Source organism: Nyctereutes procyonoides, unplaced genomic scaffold (assembly GCF_905146905.1).
Source record: "Nyctereutes procyonoides isolate TBG_1078 unplaced genomic scaffold, NYPRO_anot_genome, whole genome shotgun sequence".
In the NCBI taxonomy this organism is placed as follows: Eukaryota; Metazoa; Chordata; class Mammalia; order Carnivora; family Canidae; genus Nyctereutes; species Nyctereutes procyonoides.
This window is the reverse complement of record NW_026575141.1, coordinates 16345722-16366544: the sequence shown is the minus strand read 5'-3', so window position 1 is coordinate 16366544 and position 20823 is coordinate 16345722. Positions and strand designations below refer to the sequence as shown.

The following is a 20823-nucleotide window of genomic DNA, read 5'->3' as shown; positions in this document are numbered from 1 at the left end:
CCTACTCTGCCTCACAAAAAATCTATTGTTCCCAGGCTTCCCCATTGGTTAATTTCTTAGTTGGCATCCATTCTTCCAGTTGATCACGTTAACAACCTTGGAATCATTCTTGACTCTTCTTTGATTCTTGTATTTCACGTGAGTGTGTCATCAAATCCTATTAGCATCTCAGCCTTTCTCATAATATCTTTACTACCACACTGGTCTATAGTACAAACATCTCTTGCCTACTTTACTGCAGTCACCTCCTCAGTGGTCTCCCTGCTCCTGCTTTTGTCCCTAAGTTGTTCTATTCTCACAGTTGCTAGATTATACAAAAAAAAAAAAAAAATGAAGAAGAAAGATTATATCCCTCTCTGCTCACAAAATTCCAGTTTCACCCCCATCTCACTCAGTGTAAAACTGCCAAAAGATTTGCCATGATCCTAAGATATTGCCTGATCTCTCCCCAGCCACCTTGCTGACCTCATGTCTTACCACTCTCTTCCCCCTCCTCCCCTCTGCTCCCTCTACTTCTGCCTCTTGCTATTCCTCAAACACACCAACCAGATTCACGTTTCTGGGCAAGAATGACTGATCATGAATCCTAATGATCTAATGCCACTCTCCTTGGGATATTTCCATGTGACAAGCCTTTGGCTAAAGGGGAAAACTCCTAATAATGGACTAGTAAGCCATTGCAGAAGACTTTGGAGGGAGATTCTGAAGAGGAAGTAGCTTCTCAAGTGTTTCTAGAATCACAGAGTTTAATTAGGATATGATATGATTCAAACACAATTTCATAATTTTTAGAGGTTTCATTGGACTTTAGAACTAATAATCTTTCCCAGTTCTCCTTTTCCCATTATTCTTTAACAGTCATAGATAATAACTTCTGCTTTTCCTTTTCATCTTGACTTTAAAGAAGCCATTGAATCAACATAGTCTTTGGGTGGAGTTTTTAAAATACAGAAGGTTTCAGAGACAAATATTTACCTGTACAGGTCCTAGAATGGTCAGTACCTAGAAGCCTCTCTTCTTTGCAAGCATTATCGCCAGATCAGATTCTGTCTTTATTGCCCCTTAGGTTGTGAAATGTGGCTCAGGGTCATTATGACTTTCCTTTCCTTCCTAGCAGGTGCTTGCTCAGGGCTGAAAGTGGCAGTGCCCTCACACACCGTTCATGGTATCAGGGGTCAGGCCCTCTACCTTCCCGTGCACTATGGATTCCACACTCCAGCATCAGACATCCAGATCATATGGCTGTTTGAGAGAACCCACACGATGCCCAAATACTTACTGAGCTCCGTGAACAAGTCTGTGGTTCCTGATTTGGAATACCAACACAAGTTCACCATGATGCCACCCAATGCATCTCTGCTCATCAACCCACTGCAGTTCACTGATGAAGGCAATTACATTGTGAAGGTCAACATTCAGGGAAATGGAACTCTATCAGCTAGCCAGAAGATCCAAGTGACCGTTGATGGTGAGTCCACTATAAGTGACATGGGCAGCTGGGTAGCATGGCAATTAGTAACAGCTCAGGAGATTAAACTACCTGGGCTTTAGGTCCTGGCTCTGTAACTTTGGGCAGATTAACTAACCCAAAGCCTTAATGTCTCATGGCACAAATTACATTATCTATCTCATGAGGCTTTCTGAAGATTAAATAATACACACATGTAAAGTATATGCATAGTAAAAAAAAAAAGTATATGCATAGTGCCCAACTAAAGATAATCAAGCAATAAGCAGAACTTATTATTTGTTTTCCTGGAAACTATCAAGGATAAAGTTGCTGATACAATAAGATAGAAGAAATTTTATTTTCTCAATATCAGAACATACCTTGGGAAGAGCCCTGTTTTTGTCACATGAATACTTTTATTTTGATACACCATTTGGGGGAGGATGTGACTTGCTCCAGGACTGTACTGAAGGAGCCATGGAAGTTGCTAGAAATGTCCTCTGGGGGAATATGGAGTCAGCTGAATTTCATACATTTATTTTCCTTATTGAGGTATATAAGTAGCATTCCTGAAATATATTATGTCCAAATCCCAACATCTGATTTTTCCCCTAAAGCCTGACTATTTAACAGGTTACTACTTAAAATTTCCTCCAATTTAGCAGATACCAACTCCATTCCATCAGTTGCTCAGGGCAAAACTTTGTCATTACCATTGACCCTCTCTCACACCCCATCCAGTCCACAAGTTATCACTGTCAGCTTTTCCTTCAAAATGCAGAGTTCAGGCACTTCTTTCCACTCCCTCTACTGCCCGTCTCAACTCTACCACCAGCTCTGGCCTGGACTTTCCCTAGTAGCCACCACCTGACCTCCCTGCTTCTACTCCTGCCTCCCGCAGCCTTAAATTCTGCGATTGCTTTCTATCCCATTTAGTACTCTGTTAGCCAGAGTACTAACAATGTCCTACAAGGCCCCACATGATCCCTTTCAGCATACCCAGCATCTGTCTGACTCTGTTTCCTACCTCCCTTCCCCCTCACTCATTCTGTTCTGACCATACTGCCCTCCTAGCTTTTCCTACAACAGATCAAACACACTTATACCTCAGGGCCTTTGATTCAGTCTACCTAGACTCCTTTTCTCCTAGATAGTAGCATTGTTTCCTCCCCTATTTCCTTTAGGTCTCAGACAAAATGTCACTTTATCTACCAAAGTCTTCCTGATTGTTTTATAAAGTATAACCTCAATCCCCCAAACACAGAGAGAGAAAGAGAGAGAGAGAGAGAGAGAGAGAGAGAGAGAGAGAGAGATGGAGAGAGAGATTCCCCCAAACAGAAAGAGAGAGAGAGAGAGGAAAAAAAAAGAGAGTTACTATCTATCTTGAGTTCTCTTTATTCTTTTCACAGCACTTATTTCCACCAAGGTATCATATATTTTTATTTGATTATTTTTTCTCTCCCCCACCTAGAATAAGAGTTTTGTGGGAGCAGGGACTTTGTATTGTTTACTGCTTTGTCCTCAGCACTTAAAAGCTGATGCTGGACTTTAGTAGGCATTCAGTGTGTGTGTGGAGTAAATGAGTAGATAGCAGAAAGACTGAGAGGAGCAAAGGCAAAGGATGTGGAAGGAGATGCCTACACAGCAACTATGAAAAGAGAAAAGGAGAAAATGTTAATGAATTTCTCCCAGGTAGTATCCTACCTCTCCCCAAAACTAACTGGAACATTCCATTGCAGGTTAATATATCGTAAAATTGAATCTGTTTGGGGAAATGCAACTAAAATGTTTTAATAGGGGTTTAGGGCCTATGCAAAATATCTTCCTGGGAAACTTCCACATGTGAGTCACACTGTTTAAGGCAGCCTGTTCTGATTGGTTCTCCCCATAGAAGACCTTTGACATTACTTATTTGACTTATCTCATACCACATCTGTTTCTACACAGAGATATTTGAAACATAAGCTTTTCCTGTGTAATAAATGTACACAACTTATTTTTCTTTTTAAATCACAATAATATACACAAAAGCTACACATCCTTTGTTCTTGCCAGGGACTCTAAAGGATTAAATTGAATGGACAAGTTGATTATACCCATCTTAAGAAAAACTGGAGGCTTCAGAACTACTTAGGTCCCTTGCAAATTATTTCAATTTACTTTCTTCTTATTTTTCATTCTCTTCTATAGTCTCTGGGCTGAAGGACTGGATCTGTTTATTTCCCAATGCACATATTTCCATGTGGGAAAATGTGTGCATGAGTCAAGAGAAATTTACCTACAGAGAAGCATCCACAGCAATTTAAAGCTCGATAGGAAATTGAAATCTAAATATTGGAACCAATCATTTCTCACTTATATATCATCTCACCCTCTCTGAGTCCTGTGAAGATGCATAGAAGATTATTAAACATATATCTCTCCAAAATGCAGCAGAGAAACATTGCTAGATATAAAGCCTTCTTCATTTTATCACTGACTGCTGTGTAACTCTTTATCAAACAAAGCCAAGAACTTCAAAGATTAATGAAGTTTCCTGAAAATATTTGTGTATACTTACATAATTCCAACTATGACCCAATAATTTTACATTTAAGGCTCAGGAAAGAAATATTTACTCATTCTTGGAAATTTGTTCATTTGACAGATAACATCATGTACCAGATTCATGACATAAAACTATTTTTCCATGACTTGAAGTTCCAACAGGAATTACTACTGGATTTGTCTTTTATATCTCCAATGGGATAAAGCTGCAATAACACATTTTATTCTGTTTTGAAATTGAGTCAGTGTTGAAATGTAGACCTTGGTTTGTAAAGTGACTAACATAATGTTGCATGGCAATTGAAACATATCACTAGTTCATTTATATAGAAAAAGAAATGTAAGTGGCGAAAATGTGATTATCTAAAACTTTCCCTTAATATTTCCTGAGTATAATATATATGAGCTATATATTTTACAGATGGTGGATAAAAATTTAGGTTCATCTAACCCAAACAGCTATTCTTGGGACATTAAAACAAATCAAGAGAGGAGAATACCATGTAAACTTTGCCCATGAGCATATACCTTTATGGTGTGGGAGAAAGTACAATAAACAGAAAATAAGATAATACACTAACTGCATTATCTATAAACTAAAGGTTTTCATTAGAAAATCCTTGAAGAATACATTCTAGAATATAAATTATATTTTTATATTTTGTTATTTTGCATTTTCCATTTTTTATTGATATTTAATTATTTTCTGAACTGTCTACATCTATAAAAATGTAAAATTTTAGAATCATTTCCCCAGGTTTTGATATGTGAAGACCACACAGACTTGTATTATAATTCCATGGTAGCAAAAATCATTTCTATCTCTTTTGATATTGCAGATCCTGTCACAAAACCAGTGGTACAGACTCAGCCTTCCTCTGGAGCTGTGGAGTATGTGGGGAACATGACCCTGACATGCCTCGTGGAAGGAGGGACCCGGCTGGTTTATCAGTGGCTAAAAAACGAAAGGCCTGTCCACTCCAGCTCCACCACCTCTTTTTCTCTGCAAAACAATACCCTTCATATTGCTCCAGTGACCAAAGAAGACATAGGGAATTACAGTTGCCTGGTGAAGAATCCTGTCAGTGAGATGGAAAGTGACATCATTATGCCTACCATATATTGTAAGTTTTTAAAATATATATATTCATGACTTTTGTTCCGGGAAATTTACACAAGGGTGTTCACAGAGAATATCAACACAAACTCATTTGTTTTTACATTATTGTAGTACAGTATTAGTTGCAATTATGCTTCCTACACACTGTCTTTGTCATGAAATGTAACTAGTAGCACAATCCTATTTCTTGAAGAATAAGTTGAAATACCAGCCATGGGCCTTTTAGGATACATCTTCTGACTTGGTCAGTTGTGTGACCTTATATCCAGTGGAAAGTAGGAACCTCAATTTTAAGAACCCAGAACCATGCATAGGCACTAACCTTTCATTGAATCTTGAAACTAGAAGCTATTCTATAGTTAAACAGAAGTGAGAATATGTGCACAATAAAATGTATGAAATACAATGTCATAAATACCACAGGGAAGTGTACAAAGGACCATAGTGGCTGGGAACAAGAATTCCAGAGCCAGGGGGACTGGGTCCAAATCTTACCTCTCTGTGCCTCAGTTTCTCCATCCATATAGTGGTGATAATACCATTATAATACCAGATAATACCTACTTCATAGAGTTACTGTGAGGAGTAAATCTGTTACTACATGTAAATTGCCCAGAACAGTGACTGACCCATAGTAAGTACTCTATAACTGTTTGCCATTATTATCACTATAATGTTATAAAGCTATGGAAATTCAGAGAAGGAAAACATTACTTCTTGCGTTATTGCAGAAAGTAATATTTGAGATGAATCTTTGAACAATGAGTATTATTGGGGCAAGTAGCAATGTCCAGAAAAACCATTTCAGGCAATAGGGACAGCAGGAACCCAAACACAAAGCAGAGGTCAAAGTTTAGGCCAATGGTCCAGTTTAGTTAGAGTGTAGAATACAGCAAGGGATGTGGTAGACTAGATGGTCAGATAGATACGTTTGAGGTGAATCATGGAGAACTTTAAACACCCAGCATTATGTGGTAAACAATGAGGAAAAATTGTTTTTTAAACAAAAGTTCAAATAAAAAAAGTCTAGTCTTTTATAAGCTAATACTTGTACACACATAGTCTAGGCTAAATCAAAAAATGTTTGTCAAGAGAGCACGTTTTCAAGATAGATCACAAACGTCATACAGATATAGAAATGGTATATATAAGAGAGGGAAAAAGGGAAGTAATATTTATTTTATTAACCAACAATACAGAAAGGAAAAGTCACCAATTTTGAACTATATACAGTGATTAAACATATTTAAGAGCAATCTGAGAATATTTTGTTCTTTTTTTTGAGAATATTTTGTTCTGAAAAGTAATCTTACACATAAAAAAGATTTCATATGTTGTATAATTCATTTTTTGGTGTAGGGGAACCAAAGAGGATTAATTCCTAGTCCAACGTAGTCCAGAATTCATTGTCTCAGAGATGAACCATTCCCTTCATGTAGAAACAAGAAATTATATGAAAAAGTGCCATAGAAGGAGGAAATTACAGTTTTTCACCAAGAATCACCAAAACATCACACACTGCAAGCAATTTACTTGAGATTTCTTACAGTCATTAATTACACTGTGTTTAACAATGTCATTATTTTTATAGCAGAATTTTTAGCTATATTTTTATAGTTTAATGTAATTTTATATTCAGATGACATTATGAAAATACTGCCTTAATGCACAGACTGAGAAACAGATTCACAAAGAGAGTATAAACTGTGTCTATCTGCATGACTAACATTGTATTGGAGTGAAATATTCAGATTTGGTGCAGTCTTTTTATAAGTGTAGTTATCTTCTTGACTGAATGAGTTTATTCTGACATGAATTAACACTTCCATTCAACTGCAAGTAGCACAAGACCTAAGCATTGAAGTTATTGAAACAGTGAAAAAAAAATATGAGCAGGCAAAGTGAATCAAACCTAGGGCTATGTAGATACATCTTTATGTTATTCTTTATTACTTGGTCTAAATGGTTTACGTTCACATAGAAGGGACAAAATGCAAAACAAGGTATTAAAGCAGCCGGATATCATCTCCTGAATATTAAGCCAAAGGAACCATCATTCAGTATGGTGAGAGACAGCAGGAAGGGAGCTTGTGCTGGAGCATGCCTTATTAAGTGATGATCTTTTGTTTTAACAACATTAAATTCTAGTTAATATCATGTCATTTGGGGAATGCAGTGGAGAGCACAGTGGTTATGAGCCTGAGTTGAAAATTGATACTGCCTGAGCTAAAGCCTTGGTTCTGCCTTTAGCAGTATATGCAAGAGACCCCCTTTTTGTGCATCAATGTCGTCATCTCCTTATCTCCACTGTCCTTGGTATAAGGTTCATGCCTGTCTCAAGAGGGCTGGGCAGGGGATCCCTGGGTGGCTCAGTGGTTTGGGGCCTGCCTTCAGCCCAGGGCATGATCCTGGGGTTCTGGGATCGAGTCCCACATTGGGCTCCCTGCATGGAGCCTGCTTCTCCCTCTGCCTGTGTCTCTGCCTCTCTCTCTTTCTCTGTGTCTCTCATGAATAAATAAATAAAATATTTTTTAAAAAAAGAGCGCTGGGGAGGATTAGGTGAGATTTATGAATAAAGAAGCCAGTGAGTGGCACATAGGAAGAACTCAATGATCTTAGTTCTTCCCTCCCCCCCATACACCTTTTTTTTTTCTTGCTTGCTTTTTTTCCTGTGAGCCAAATCTAGACTGATATAATTGGGAATATGGCAGCAAGAAATTATGGAGAGCCTGGATCATTTAGAAGATGCCTGCAAAATGAAAACTGAAAGAATGCCTTGAGAAGAACATTTTACTTCCTGAACACAATCAGTAGTTAACATATTTTATTTTGTTTACGTGAAAATACTTTCTTTACATGAATTCTTTTTTATATCTATCTGTCTCTCCATCTATTTGCCTATCTTTAAACTCTAGCCATAGATTTAAACAAAAAATTCCTGGAGGAAATTGCATGAACAAATACAGGTACATGAGAGTATCATTTGCATCTTTAAATATACTTTTATTTGGCTATATAGTTTATTTTAATTGGACAAAGTGAGAATAAGACTTTTCTCTCTTTCTTCCTTTCTCTTTATGCCCTTCTTTTTTCTTTCTTTCTTTTTTTCTTTCTTTCTTTTTTTCTTTCTTTCTTTCTTTCTTTCTTTCTTTCTTTCTTTCTTTCTTTCTTTTAGAGAGAGAGCATGTATGCATGTGTGTGTGCACAAGAGGGAGGGGGAGGGGCAGAGGGACAGGGAGAGGGAGAATCTTAAGCAGACTCCATGCCTAGCGCAGAGCCTGACGGGGGGCTCAGTGTCAAAACCCCGAGAACATGACCTGAGCTGAAGTCAAGTTAAACACTTAACTGACTGAGCCACTTAGGCACCCCTAATTTTTCTTTTAACATGCACAAGTTCATGCCCCAATATCATTATTATCATAGAATGTGGTGATACACAGTATGTAAAGAATAAAAATGAGGGAAAAAACCATAATCACACCTATAAATGTTAAATAATATAAATGTTAAAGGTTAAACCTTTAAATTCCTAAGTCTTCTTTCTTATCCAGTGTTATTTTAAAGAATGAAAATATCCTCATCTGAATAAATTCAGATTTCACAGAATATGTCTTCTATCATTGACTAAACATTTTTCTTTACATTCTTTTAGACATAGTCTATGACAGTCTTACAGAGAAACATCAGTCATGAGTAAAAACTAATGGTAGATAGTAGGAAGAAGAACATTTAGAAAATTTACAAATTTATGTTCCATTTACTCATTGTAAAGATGAATTATGTAGACAGTTTAACAACGACTGTTACTCTTACGAAGTGGTAATTGTGAATATAGTATTAATTTACTTTCTTGACTATTTTTACATTCAAATGCAAAGCTCTTAGTCAACAATCTCATCTTACCTTCATTCATTCACTTATTCACTCATAGTTTATTTGATTCAAAAATCAAACATCATGGTCTGGTTTGTGCTAAACAATTATTTATCACATAGCATACAGAAGCATAACCCAGACTCATTAAGTTTTTTCAGACTCATTGATTTTTACATTTTTCATTCTATTGCTATTTTAGCCCTGTTGTTTGTTCTTAGTTTGGGTTTGGGTTTGGGTTTGGGTTTGGTTTAATTTGGGGTTATAATAATTAAATAAAATATATAATGTGAAAATTGGTCATTTATCCTATGATGTGGCATCAACATTTTTGCAATCTTTATCATTCTATACAAATTGGGCATTTGTGCCTTGGTTAATGTTGCCACTTCTCTTTCTTCACCTGGCAACACCCTCCTCTTCCTTCATAGTATCATCTTCTCCAGGAAGGCTTATCTACCCCTACCTTGTCTCAGCTCTTCAGTATGACTAAGAGGTTTGCTGTGCTCCTATATACCTTCTTTCCTAGTACTATCTGCACTAGAGTCTTTCTACTCATAAGCATCTCAACCCCAAATTGAAGCTCTGCATCATTCATCTTTGTATCCCTAGAGCAATACTTGACACGGATTAAGAGTTCAATACAGGTTTCTTGAACTTGACTAAAATGGAACAGATGATCTTCATATCCCTTTCAGATTCCAATGTTACTTAATGATGCTATAGTGATGTTAAATTCCTATTATAAGATGACAGTTTCTTAATTATAGTACTTTGGCCTTTAGTTTTATTTTTTGTTTTTGTTTTAGTTTCTGCTCTTTAGCAGAGTTCCTCAATAAAAATATCATATTTGAATATTCCTCCATGGAGGTCCACATCATAATTTAGAATTTCAGCATAAATCAACAATTCTGTTTTCCTAAGGCTCTGTTTCCGTGATAGCTTCCTTCATGAAAGCAGGAATTATTTTTTTTTTTATTTTGGCAGAAAAAGTTTAACAGAATCTATCAAGACTGGTCATGTATGTTTGAGGTTATGATGTCATAACCTAGTTATGGACTTGTTTGGAATATAACATCAAGTTGGTAATTCAGACAAATTCCTACTTATAATCCATGAAATGTATATGCCTTCTAGCTCCATTGTAAATAATAACCCAGTAACCACTGCATTTTGTGTGCAACATATGGTACTGCTGCAGGGAAGTACTCTAAGTGATAAAAATTAAAGAAAAAAAAAGGTCATTCACAGTAAATACTTACCATCTGCTCCCAAGCAGGGTGGCAAGCAGCATCATGATGGAAATTTCGGTACTGTTCCCGCCCAGCCATAAATTGTTAAAGAGAACAGATGATATGTGATTTTACAAGTCACATAGTAAACAGCCATTTCTGAGGCAAAGGGTTTATTTCAATTGGGAGTTTCCTTACCACAGGAAAGAAACTGGACCAAAATCCAAAGTTAAAGTAGAAACATCCTTCTGCTTTCATTTTTAATGTAAGAGGCCACACTAGTGAATCACTCTAAATGTCTTCAATTGGATTGCCCATTCTCATGAATAACGCGTTAGGCTGCACCTCAAAGTAAAAGAGGGTCCGACTGGATTGCTACAAAGGAAACATCATAGTGTAGTAAGAAAAAAAACATTGTAAGCAGTAGAGAGAGAGAGAGAGAAAGTAGAAAGAAAGGAAAGAAGGAGATAGATGTGTGTGAGAGGAAGAGAGAAGTATAGAAAATTGAAAGACCATATACTGAAATACAGATATTCAGTTCTTCAAATGGTAAAAATACAAGAGTTTTCTTTCCATCTTCGTGATTCTCTAAATTTCATGGTTTCCTGCAATGAACATGTATTTCTTACATAATCAGATAAAGTGTGTTACATTTTAAGAAATCATATCAGAAGCGAGGAACTTAAATGCTTCAAGGTGTTAGGCTCCAAGACCTGGAAGAAATGTTTCCCACAGAGGCTGGGAGAGTTTGAGGGATATTGAGGCTAACTCTGAAGAGCCAGATTTGCACATAATTAGGATGGAGGAGAAAAGTTTATGCCAATCATGAAACTCAACAAATAGGGAAGTAGCAAAATCAAAATATGCATACATATAGGGAAGATAAGCTAAGACTCCTTTCTTTAGAAGCACGTTTTATTTTTAACAAGAGCAATATTACTAACTTAGGTAATCAACCTTATTCACCAAGCTTGGCTGTGACTGTGGGCTTACTTTAAAAATTGAGCCCATTCTCCAAAATGGAAGAATTACTACTTTTGAGAATACTCCATTATGTTGCAGGGTCCTAAGGCAATTCCAACTGAGGAGTTCTCAAAAAGTTTTGAATAATGTCAGCAGACTGAAAAGAATATTACTTATTTTAATATGTATCAAATTATCAAGCAATTTGTTTTTATAGTCACATTCTGTAAATCCAGTGAAAGACAGAGACTTAAACTGAATGACTGTATTTTTATGACCACACTTCTCTTGTTTATCACTACTTGCAGAAAAGCTCTCTCAGACTTTAATTTTTGTGCACAGACTCAGATCTCTTGTTGTTCCAAACTTCAGTTGATTCCTTCTTTTGGTTTCCCACTATGTGAACCATAACTTGTACCTGGCAGTTGGTGGTCTTTGCTTCCTTAAATGTTCTGTCAGCTTCCATCAATGCTGACAACTTGAAAGGACCCCGCTGCTCCCTGGGAGAACAGCCACAGAAATCATGTCTATGACACTTGGATTCCCTCATGATGCCTAGAACACTATTTTGCACACAGTAACATCTCAGTATTGATTTTGGTTGGTTTAGTGGAATTCAGAATAAGAGGGTTCCAAGTAGCACACAACTCTGAAAGAGTGGTTTTCCCCAGAGAATGTATCATAGCCTGGAATGAGAGAGCCATATGACAGGGTTCTAGTACAGCTAATAAAGTGCTGGATAGGGCACTTATTTCACTTTAATCTTCTATCTCCTGTTCTTGAATACTTCAAATTTGAAGGTACTAACTTCTATATTTGCCTTCTGAAATCAGGATCATCTCCTGTATACATATTAATGTAAATCTATAGGTTTCCTGTAGATGTTTGTGTCTTAGGAAGCAAATATGTGTAATGTTCATGTTCCCTTGTTAAATATCATTTATTGTTTTGTATCTCAGTTTCTGTTTTATCTTAGGAAATGTGTTTCCGCAATGGTAGATTAGTCAGAAAATGCTGACATAAAAGAGAACCACTCTGGGAACAAATTTAAGGTTGGCTTGCCAGTATCCAAAATAGCTTTAGCATGGCATCAATCTTTCAAACGTATTTCAAAGGGAGAAAGAACTCTGGCAACCATTCCTGTGGTCAACCTTTTTATAGTAAAGGTGAGGAAAGTGAGACCTAAAAGTATGAATGACTTCTGAAGAACACTTGACTAATTACTGACAAAATCAGGATTTAATGTAGTTATAACTGATAATGACTACTATGTAATCATTACATCATATTATTCCATATAATGAACAATGAATTATCAGTACTTTTATTTTTTTAAGATTTTATTTATTTATTTATGAGAGACACACAGAGAAAGGCAGAGACATAAGCAGATGGAGAAGCAGACTCCCTGCAGGGAGCCTGATACAGGACTCCATCCCAGGACCCTGGGATCACAACTTAAGCCAAAGGTAGAAACTCAACCACTGAGCCACCCAGGTGCCCCTCATCAGTACTTTAAAAAGAAAATCAGAACCTTTGAGCCACCCAGGTGCCCCTCATCAGTACTTTAAAAAGAAAATCAGAACCTTTGAGATCAGGTTATTACTGAGCAAATCATCCATAGCCTTTTCCATTTTATTAATTCCTTGAGAGGAGGAACTGTATCTTACACATTTTTCGCTCATATTAAGTATATTGTCTAATAGTATCTCTCAAACAAGAATTTTTTTATTGATTACTTGACTGAGTCCAGAATTAATATATAATTAGACAATTTTATTGTAGAGCTAATACTATAGTTACACAATAAGGAACTATTCTAATATAGAAAATTATACCACATACATTTTGGGGGAGGTAATTAGAATGATCAAATGCATGTATTATAGAGTTCCAACTCTGCTATATAAAAGCTATGGACCATGGGAAAACTAATTTTTTAAATGTTTTTTCCTTCATCTTATAATGGAAATAATAGCATTTACCTCATGTGGTTGCTTTAAAGATTAAATGTGGTTGTCTGTGTAAGCACTTAAAGTGACTTCATATAGAAAGTAGCCAATTGATGTTGGTGATGATCAGTTGAAAACTGAACACAATCATGTCTAAATCTTAAAGTTTTTAGAATATAAACCAGGATTTAGACTGAACAAGAAATATTTTATCTTACTGGGAAATTTTTTCAATCTGTCTTTATTTTCTGAAGAAAGCAATGGGAAATGTGTCTCCATCTGCAAGCAGTCTGGTGCCATAGACATAGCAAAATGCCACAAGAGAATTGCAGTAAGGAAAAACACCATGTGATATTCACGATTAATTCACGATTAAGTAGTTTATTAATGATTGATGAATATTTGTTAATGATAGTGAAGATGTATTTTTCCAAATATTCTAAGCTTAGTTTGCAGAGAGAAATTTTTAAAATTATTTAATTGTTAACGTGTCATGAAAATATGGGACACTGCTGTATCTATTAGCATAAACCTGTGCTCCATGTGAAACTATGGATTCTATAAATATTTGTATGACCTACCCTAGAACTGAAAGGAAAAGCAGATAATACTCACAGTATGGAGAAAATAATGGCCATAATCTATTTCTAATATGCTTTCAAGTGCAATTTTGGTTTCAGAAAAATGATACTTGTCTAACATGATTGGAGATTTATCAATACATTAATTACTCAAAAGCTTAACACACAGTTAATAGTGTCTCTAAAATTATGTACTAAGTTTCAAGGCTTTCACTATCTCAGATAAGCTCAATCACATCTCAGATAATTTCCATTGTCATGGATATCAGAATAATACATTTTTAGGTCCTCATGATTTATTGGGAATCTAAATGAGGACGTGTTTGCCAAGGTTTAACATGAAGACTTTCATAGAAAATAAAATGCTGCCAAGCTTTCCCAAACTCTGTAACTGTGTTGTGATTATTTATGCCACCTCTTTATTTCTTTTTTTTAATTAATGCAGATGGACCTTATGGACTTCGAGTTAATTCTGACAAGGGGCTTAAAGTAGGAGAAGTGTTTACTGTTGATATTGGAGAGGCCATCTTGTTTTATTGCTCTGCTGATTCTTATCCCCCCAACACCTACTCCTGGATCCAGAGGACTGACAATACAACATATGTCATTAAGCACGGGCCTCACTTGGAAGTTGCATCAGAAAAAGTAGCCCAGAAGACAACTGATTATGTGTGCTGTGCTTACAACAATGTAACTGGACGGCGAGATGAAGCTCATTTCACAGTCATCATCACCTCTGTGGGTAAGTATGACATAAAAGGTGAGGATCCCAAGGAAATACAAACACAAGCTGTCCTAGCCCTATTTTACACTTATGTGAAAAGAAAACTATTGTGGATTGTTATAAGCTCTAAGAAACTCTTTCCTGAGTTAACTAATCCATGGCTTCTATGAGTCAAAGAAAGAAAACTCAAAACAAAATGGAGGGAGAATTCAATTGCTAACACTGAGGGACTATGAAGAAAAAGACAATTCAATAAATGATTTCTAAATATGTGTTTATATTTTCCTGATTTTAAAATCAGGAATATAATAGAAGCATGCTACTCATTTAAACTGGTTTATAGGGGATCCCTGGGTGGCGCAGCGGTTTGGCGCCTGCCTTTGGCCCAGGGCGCGATCCTGGAGACCCGGGATCGAGTCCCACATCGGGCTTCCGGTGCATGGAGCCTGCTTCTCCCTCTGCCTGTGTCTCTGCCTCTCTCTCTCTCTGTGACTATCATAAATAAATAAAAATTAAAAAAAAATAAAAAATAAAAAATAAACTGGTTTCTATCTGCTATTACATTAGTTCAGGTGAATAAATATAAGTTGGAAATCTGGTTTTCCTACTATCTAATTTGACTCCTAACTGTCCTTCATGGACCTTCCTTCCTCTTTCATCATTTAAACACCTAAAATCTGGAAGTTCTCAACAGGAGTCTCAACATCTTGGAAACTACAACATTTTGTAAGTCTGTGAACTTTGACATTCTCTAGAAATCATCTGATTTTTCGCAAAGCTCATCAATCCACAGAAAGTTAAATATCACTACCTAAAAATGTATTTCTGCCAAATTCCCATCCTTTTGAGCTTTCTTTTCTCTCTCTACAGTATAACTTTACTTTCCTAAATGATTTCATTCACTCCCATGGTTTCATTGTAACACTGGTGTGTCCCAAATCTCTATCTTTAAAGTTCTAAAACTGTATATCCAGTTACCTTCTGGATATCTCCAATTTGAAATGCCAGAGCCAGCATATAAATCAAACATATCAAAACTGAACCATCTCTTTTCCCCCTTACTATTCCTTCTGTATTCCCTATTTAAGTGAATGACCACCCTACTATCTACCAACCTGAACCAGATAGCTGAATGCTACTCTACACCTCTTTCTCTTACTTATTGCCCTAACATCCAATCACCAAATTTATCCATTGTACTTCATTCCTACCTCTCAAACCCTTTCTTTTCTCCTTCTTCCTTCTCCTTCTTTCTTAAATTTCTTCTCCTCTCCCTCTCCTTTCCCCTCTTTCTGTCCTCTTCCTCATCCCCCTCTTCCACCTTGTCCTCACCCTCCACCTTTTTCTCCTTTTGCTTCTTCTTCTACTACTACTTCTGCTAATATCAAGTCCTTCCTGGACACAACTTTACACATAAAGACAAGCCAGTATCCACCTGGGGTACACCCAAGAGTAGGTTTGGACAGGGAGTGGTGTCTGGTGTTGCCTTTTAGTGGTGTAGCAACAAGTGTGCAAAAAGTACCACCCATCAATACTTTCTCTGTTGATATCTTCTCTTTCTCCATCTTTACAGCCCTTATGCCTAGATTAGGGCTCATAATATAGAAAGGGTCAATACATTTTGTTGAGTAAATGAAACAAGAAAATAATCCTTCCAATTCTTAGGCTAAATTTTTTAATATGTGGTCCTTGGGCCATGTGCATCAAAATCATCTGGATAGGCCTAATAATGTATTTTTATTAAGACCTCTCAGATCGATTGAGTCAGATCTTGAAGGTAGGATCTAGAAATCTGAATATTTAACATGCACAAGTATGATAATGATGTGTTTAAGTTTTTTTCCCTCTATAGTCTTTTGAACTTATTAAAAAGCCACCAAGAATTCTTAAGACCATAACAAACTACAAATTGATGAAGAAATATATAGTGGATAGAATCCTTCCAGAATTCCTTAAAGTTGAGAGTATTCATATTTGTGAAATCATATGAATTTATATACTGGCACTCTGAGGTGCTTTTTTTATATGAAGAAAATATCACACTTTCTAGAAAAGTGCTATCTAGGGGCATCTGGGTGGCTCAGTTAGTTAAACATCTGCGTTTAGCTCAGGTCATAATTCCAGGGTCTTTGAATTGAGCCCTGTGTCGGGCTTCCTGCTTAGCCAGGAGCCTGCTACCCCTCTCCTTCTCCCTCTGCCCCCTATTCATGCTCAATTTCTCTCTCTCTCTCTCTCAAATAAATAAATTTTTAAAAAAACATTTTAAAGAAAAGTGCTATCCAACAGAATTTTTTTCAATGAAGGAAATATTTGATATCTGCACTAGCCAGTATGGTAACCACTACCTTCATCTGGCTTTTGAACATTTAATTTTAGCTATGCAACTGTGGTACTGAATTTATTTTATTAATTATAACTTAAATAGCCATATGTGTCTGGTAGCTACCATATTGGACAGTGCAATTCTAGAATTTTTACTTGAATTATGTGTCATTTGGGCAATGGATATTTCCCTTATAGTTCCCCAAAGCATATATGTGTTTAGAGTGTTATAAATCAGAAACTCATTTATTCATTATTTAGCACCTGTTATGGGCCAAATACTGTGGTAAGCATTGAGAATGCCAATTTTAAAAAAAAAATCCCTGCTAACAAAATGACCACAACCTAATATGAATAGCAAGCATATAAACAGCTAAGATGCATCCTTTGCTTTCTATTTTACTAAACTTTTAATATGCTTACCCAGATTTTTACCTCAGTAGATAACCAAAGCATAATTTTAAAGCAAGCTGTAATTAAGCATATTAAATCGTTTAATAGCAAACTGGTTGTCATCTTAGCCTTCTTCCTCATTCTCATTGCAAGTGAAAACATGACTACAATATGTAGTTGTATACTGCATTGAAACCTTTCACACTGCCTGAACTTTCTCCATTAATATTTAGCCAAAGTATTTTCATAATATCAGAAGCCCCCAATATTTGATTAAGATCTTATTACCAAAGCCCAAAGACAGCTACAATCTTTATATCAAATAATTGCCTTTTGCAAAATATAAAAAAGAAAACCTGTTTGACCTGTACAAAGACCAGGTATTTGTTATTATAGTAAATAAGAAGAGCAGGTGCTTATTTTTCAGAGGGATTCAGAGTTGTCAACATTAGTGACCTCTTTTTGGTTTTTAGAGCTATTTTTCAACCCCCATATGTCCACAGAACTTTAACTCAGACGGCAGCAAATGGCAAAGTAAATGAGTAGTATTGATATGTTTTAAATATTTGATTTTTAAAAAAGTTTTCCAAATTAACAAATCTCTGCAATAAAGTGTATACTAACCTAAAGTGAAAAAATGAACATCATTTGTAGCTACCAATTGATCGCTGACTGACCATCCACTGTGATAAGCAATCTATGTTAAGATCAGTGGAAATGGGGCACCTGGGTAGCTCAATTGATTAAGCATCTGTCTTCAGTTCAGGTCTCCCAGGGTCCTGGGATTGAGCCCCATGTCGTCTCTCCGCTCAGTGGGGAAATCTGCTCCTCCCTCTGCCTCTCTCCACCCACCACCCACTCACTTGTGTGCTCTCTCTCTCTCTTTCAAATAAATAAATAAAATGTTTTTTTAAAAAAAGAATCGGTGGAGAATTCGAAATAATTTTGATGGATAAGATACTAGCCTCTGAAATATTTTCAGAACCAAGTTGTATTTGGTACAGCCAGAGGCCGGTAGTAAAAAATAGATGATCTGCTTTGTTTTTACTGAGGCAAATAATGTGGCCAACCAGAAAGTCTCAGCAATGAGCCATAGAGGGCAACAAAGGAGTTAGAAATGACTCCAAGACCACAAATATGGAAAGGAAATAATAGGGTTAGGAAATAATCAAAAGTTTTATTAGGGGGATCCCTGGGTGGCGCAGCAGTTTGGCACCTGCCTTTGGCCCAGGGCGCGATCCTGGAGACCCGGGATTGAATCCCACGTCGGGCTCCCGGTGCATGGAGCCTGCTTCTCCCTCTGCCTATGTCTCTGCCTCTCTCTCTCTCTCTGTGACTATCATAAATAAATAAAAATTTAAAAAAAAAGTTTTATTAGGTTCTTTTAGTTGGAAAGAGGAAACCTGGAGAACATGATGATGGGCTCCATGTTTCTTGTCTGGGTAGGACTTGACTAGATGGTGCCTTCCACCTCATGGGCTATGATTCACATCTAATTTGAAATACTAATTGACCTTTCTGTCTCAGTGGAGGTACACTAAAGAAAACAGGAGCAATGGCCAAAGTTGCACAGCTAGTAAGTGATAAAATATCTGAATTTACATCCCTTGTTTTAATCACTATATAAACTGCCTCCCTTGACATTCTCGACTAAGAATATCAATAAGACTATGGTCTTTCTAAAAGATAGATCACAAAAAATAAAAATAAAAAAAATAGAAAATAGATCACATATATGGGATAGTGTGTATTTTCTCATTCCCTTAACTAATTTTGTGCCATATAAAAAGAGATACTCTAGTTTGTTCATGGCATGTGTATGCTTCATATTAATGAGAAATTATGAAAACCTATCACTGAAAATCATATCTAGAATATAAGTTTCAAGGGAAGAATAGTAATTAGAATAATAAATTACTTGGGGATCCCTGGGTGGCTCAGCGGTTTAGCACCTGCCCTTGGCCCAGGGCGTGATCCTGGAGTCTCGGGATTGAGTTCTACATCAGGCTCCATGCATGGAGTCTGCTTCTCCTTCTGCCTGTGTCTCTGCCTCTTTCTCTCTCTCTCTCTCTGTCTCTGTCTCTCATGAATAAATAAATAAAATCTTTTTAAAAAATGAAAATAAAAAAATAAAATTACCACTTGTATTTTGAAAAAAATCAATGATTTTTTTGATTAAGGACTTCTTTAGAATGAAGATGTTTATGATCAAAATTCAAGTGTTCTAAATTTAATGAAGACATTTAATGAAGAAATTCAAATATATAAATTACTGGAGTTCCTAAGAGCCATGTGGCTGTAGTTTGAGATTTAGATATAACAGAAATGTCTCAAATTTGCATGTGATCCTGAGAAGTTTATCATTTTTGTATTTATTTCTATTGTACATATTTTCATATAGAAGGAAAAAAAGGATCCAAAACAGTAAAATGAATTGACTGATTTCTTCTGTCTAGAAATTTCTCATGTTAAGATCTTAAGGAGATGTATTTCACTTTGGGCCACTGGAGAAAATGGCTGAGAAAGAACTACAACCCTGACATCCATACAGCTACCATAATCAGCAGATTGGATGAGAGAGATCTCAGAACTCCATTCTGATCTAGGAATAGACATGCAGACTGGGAGCATATGGCTGTCCTGTTCTGGGTGCAGTCTCTCAAACAGCAGGGCTGTGATACCATGGATACCACACCTCTTGCCCATATTTGCACTTAATATGTTATTTCATTTTATGTGTTTGCCTAAGGAGGGGGCAAATAGCATTTGCACTAGGGCTTTGGTAAATGAGTCAGTCACATTTAAATAATGAAGAGAATGGTATGCTATAAGCTAAACAGTAGAAAACTCTCTGGAAGAAAAAATGAGGCTCCTGTGAGTGTCCAGAACTGCATTCAGAATTCCTGTACATTCTCTGTAGCAATAGAATCAGAATTTCCCTGCTGCCTTATTTTCAAGTTGGGGTCTGGAAGTCCATCTCTCCAAAACACACTTGCCTGGAGCTGAGACTGTAGCAACGGTGCCCCTTGGTTTGATCCTTGACATATTTGGCATTTTTTATTTTATGAAAGGGAGCAAATTTCATGTTCTGGGACAGAGAATCTTGAGAGGAGAGACTCAGGATGCTCTAGAGAAGAAGGGGGCCCACAGGGAAGATCATTTGTTTTGAGAATAAGTACTATCCCTATTCCTCATTCTCCAAGAAAATGATGGTTGGCCTTCGCTATAGCAAAGGTTTTGGGGTACAGACACTGGTCACTACAGGGTAATTCTCCAATGTAGGACTAACAGGGGCCAATCTTGAGAGGGAAAAACAACTGAGACTATACCAAAATGTCTTTCTGCAATTTTTCTCATGGTAAACACATAGCAGAAACCTGACAAGAATAAATTAGAATTCAATACTTTTGTGAGGGGTTAGGGGAATTTTGGTGAAGGCAGTCTGTCAAGAAGTGAGAGAGCTGAAACACATCAAGTATGGTGTTATTAAAAGATTAGAAGTAAGGCCAAATATATAGGAGCCTACCTGCATTACAAAACCATTCTTTGACTATGGAAAAAAATAGGACTATGTTCCAGTCTTAGTTCTATGACTTATTGACTATGGCAAATATTGTAGTTTCTCTGAGACTATTTCTTTGCCTATATATGGTAATAATTATTACT

The 20823-nt window shown here is 36.5% G+C and overlaps 1 protein-coding gene across 5 annotated transcripts in view; it reads left to right on the top strand.

The window, feature by feature from the left end:
- HEPACAM2 (HEPACAM family member 2) overlaps positions 1 to 20823 on the top strand; it is a 45922-nt gene that overhangs the window by 12724 nt on the left and 12375 nt on the right. For 4 of the 5 annotated variants that reach the window (XM_055307272.1, XM_055307271.1, XM_055307274.1 and 1 more), the window contains exons 1-3: positions 1075 to 1468; positions 4837 to 5121; positions 14164 to 14460. In XM_055307272.1, coding sequence (XP_055163247.1) covers positions 1075 to 1468; positions 4837 to 5121; positions 14164 to 14460 — 976 coding nt within the window. Of the gene's footprint in view, positions 1 to 1074; positions 1469 to 4836; positions 5122 to 14163; positions 14461 to 20823 lie in introns of those variants that run through there. The other variant, XM_055307276.1, reaches the window with a different exon arrangement.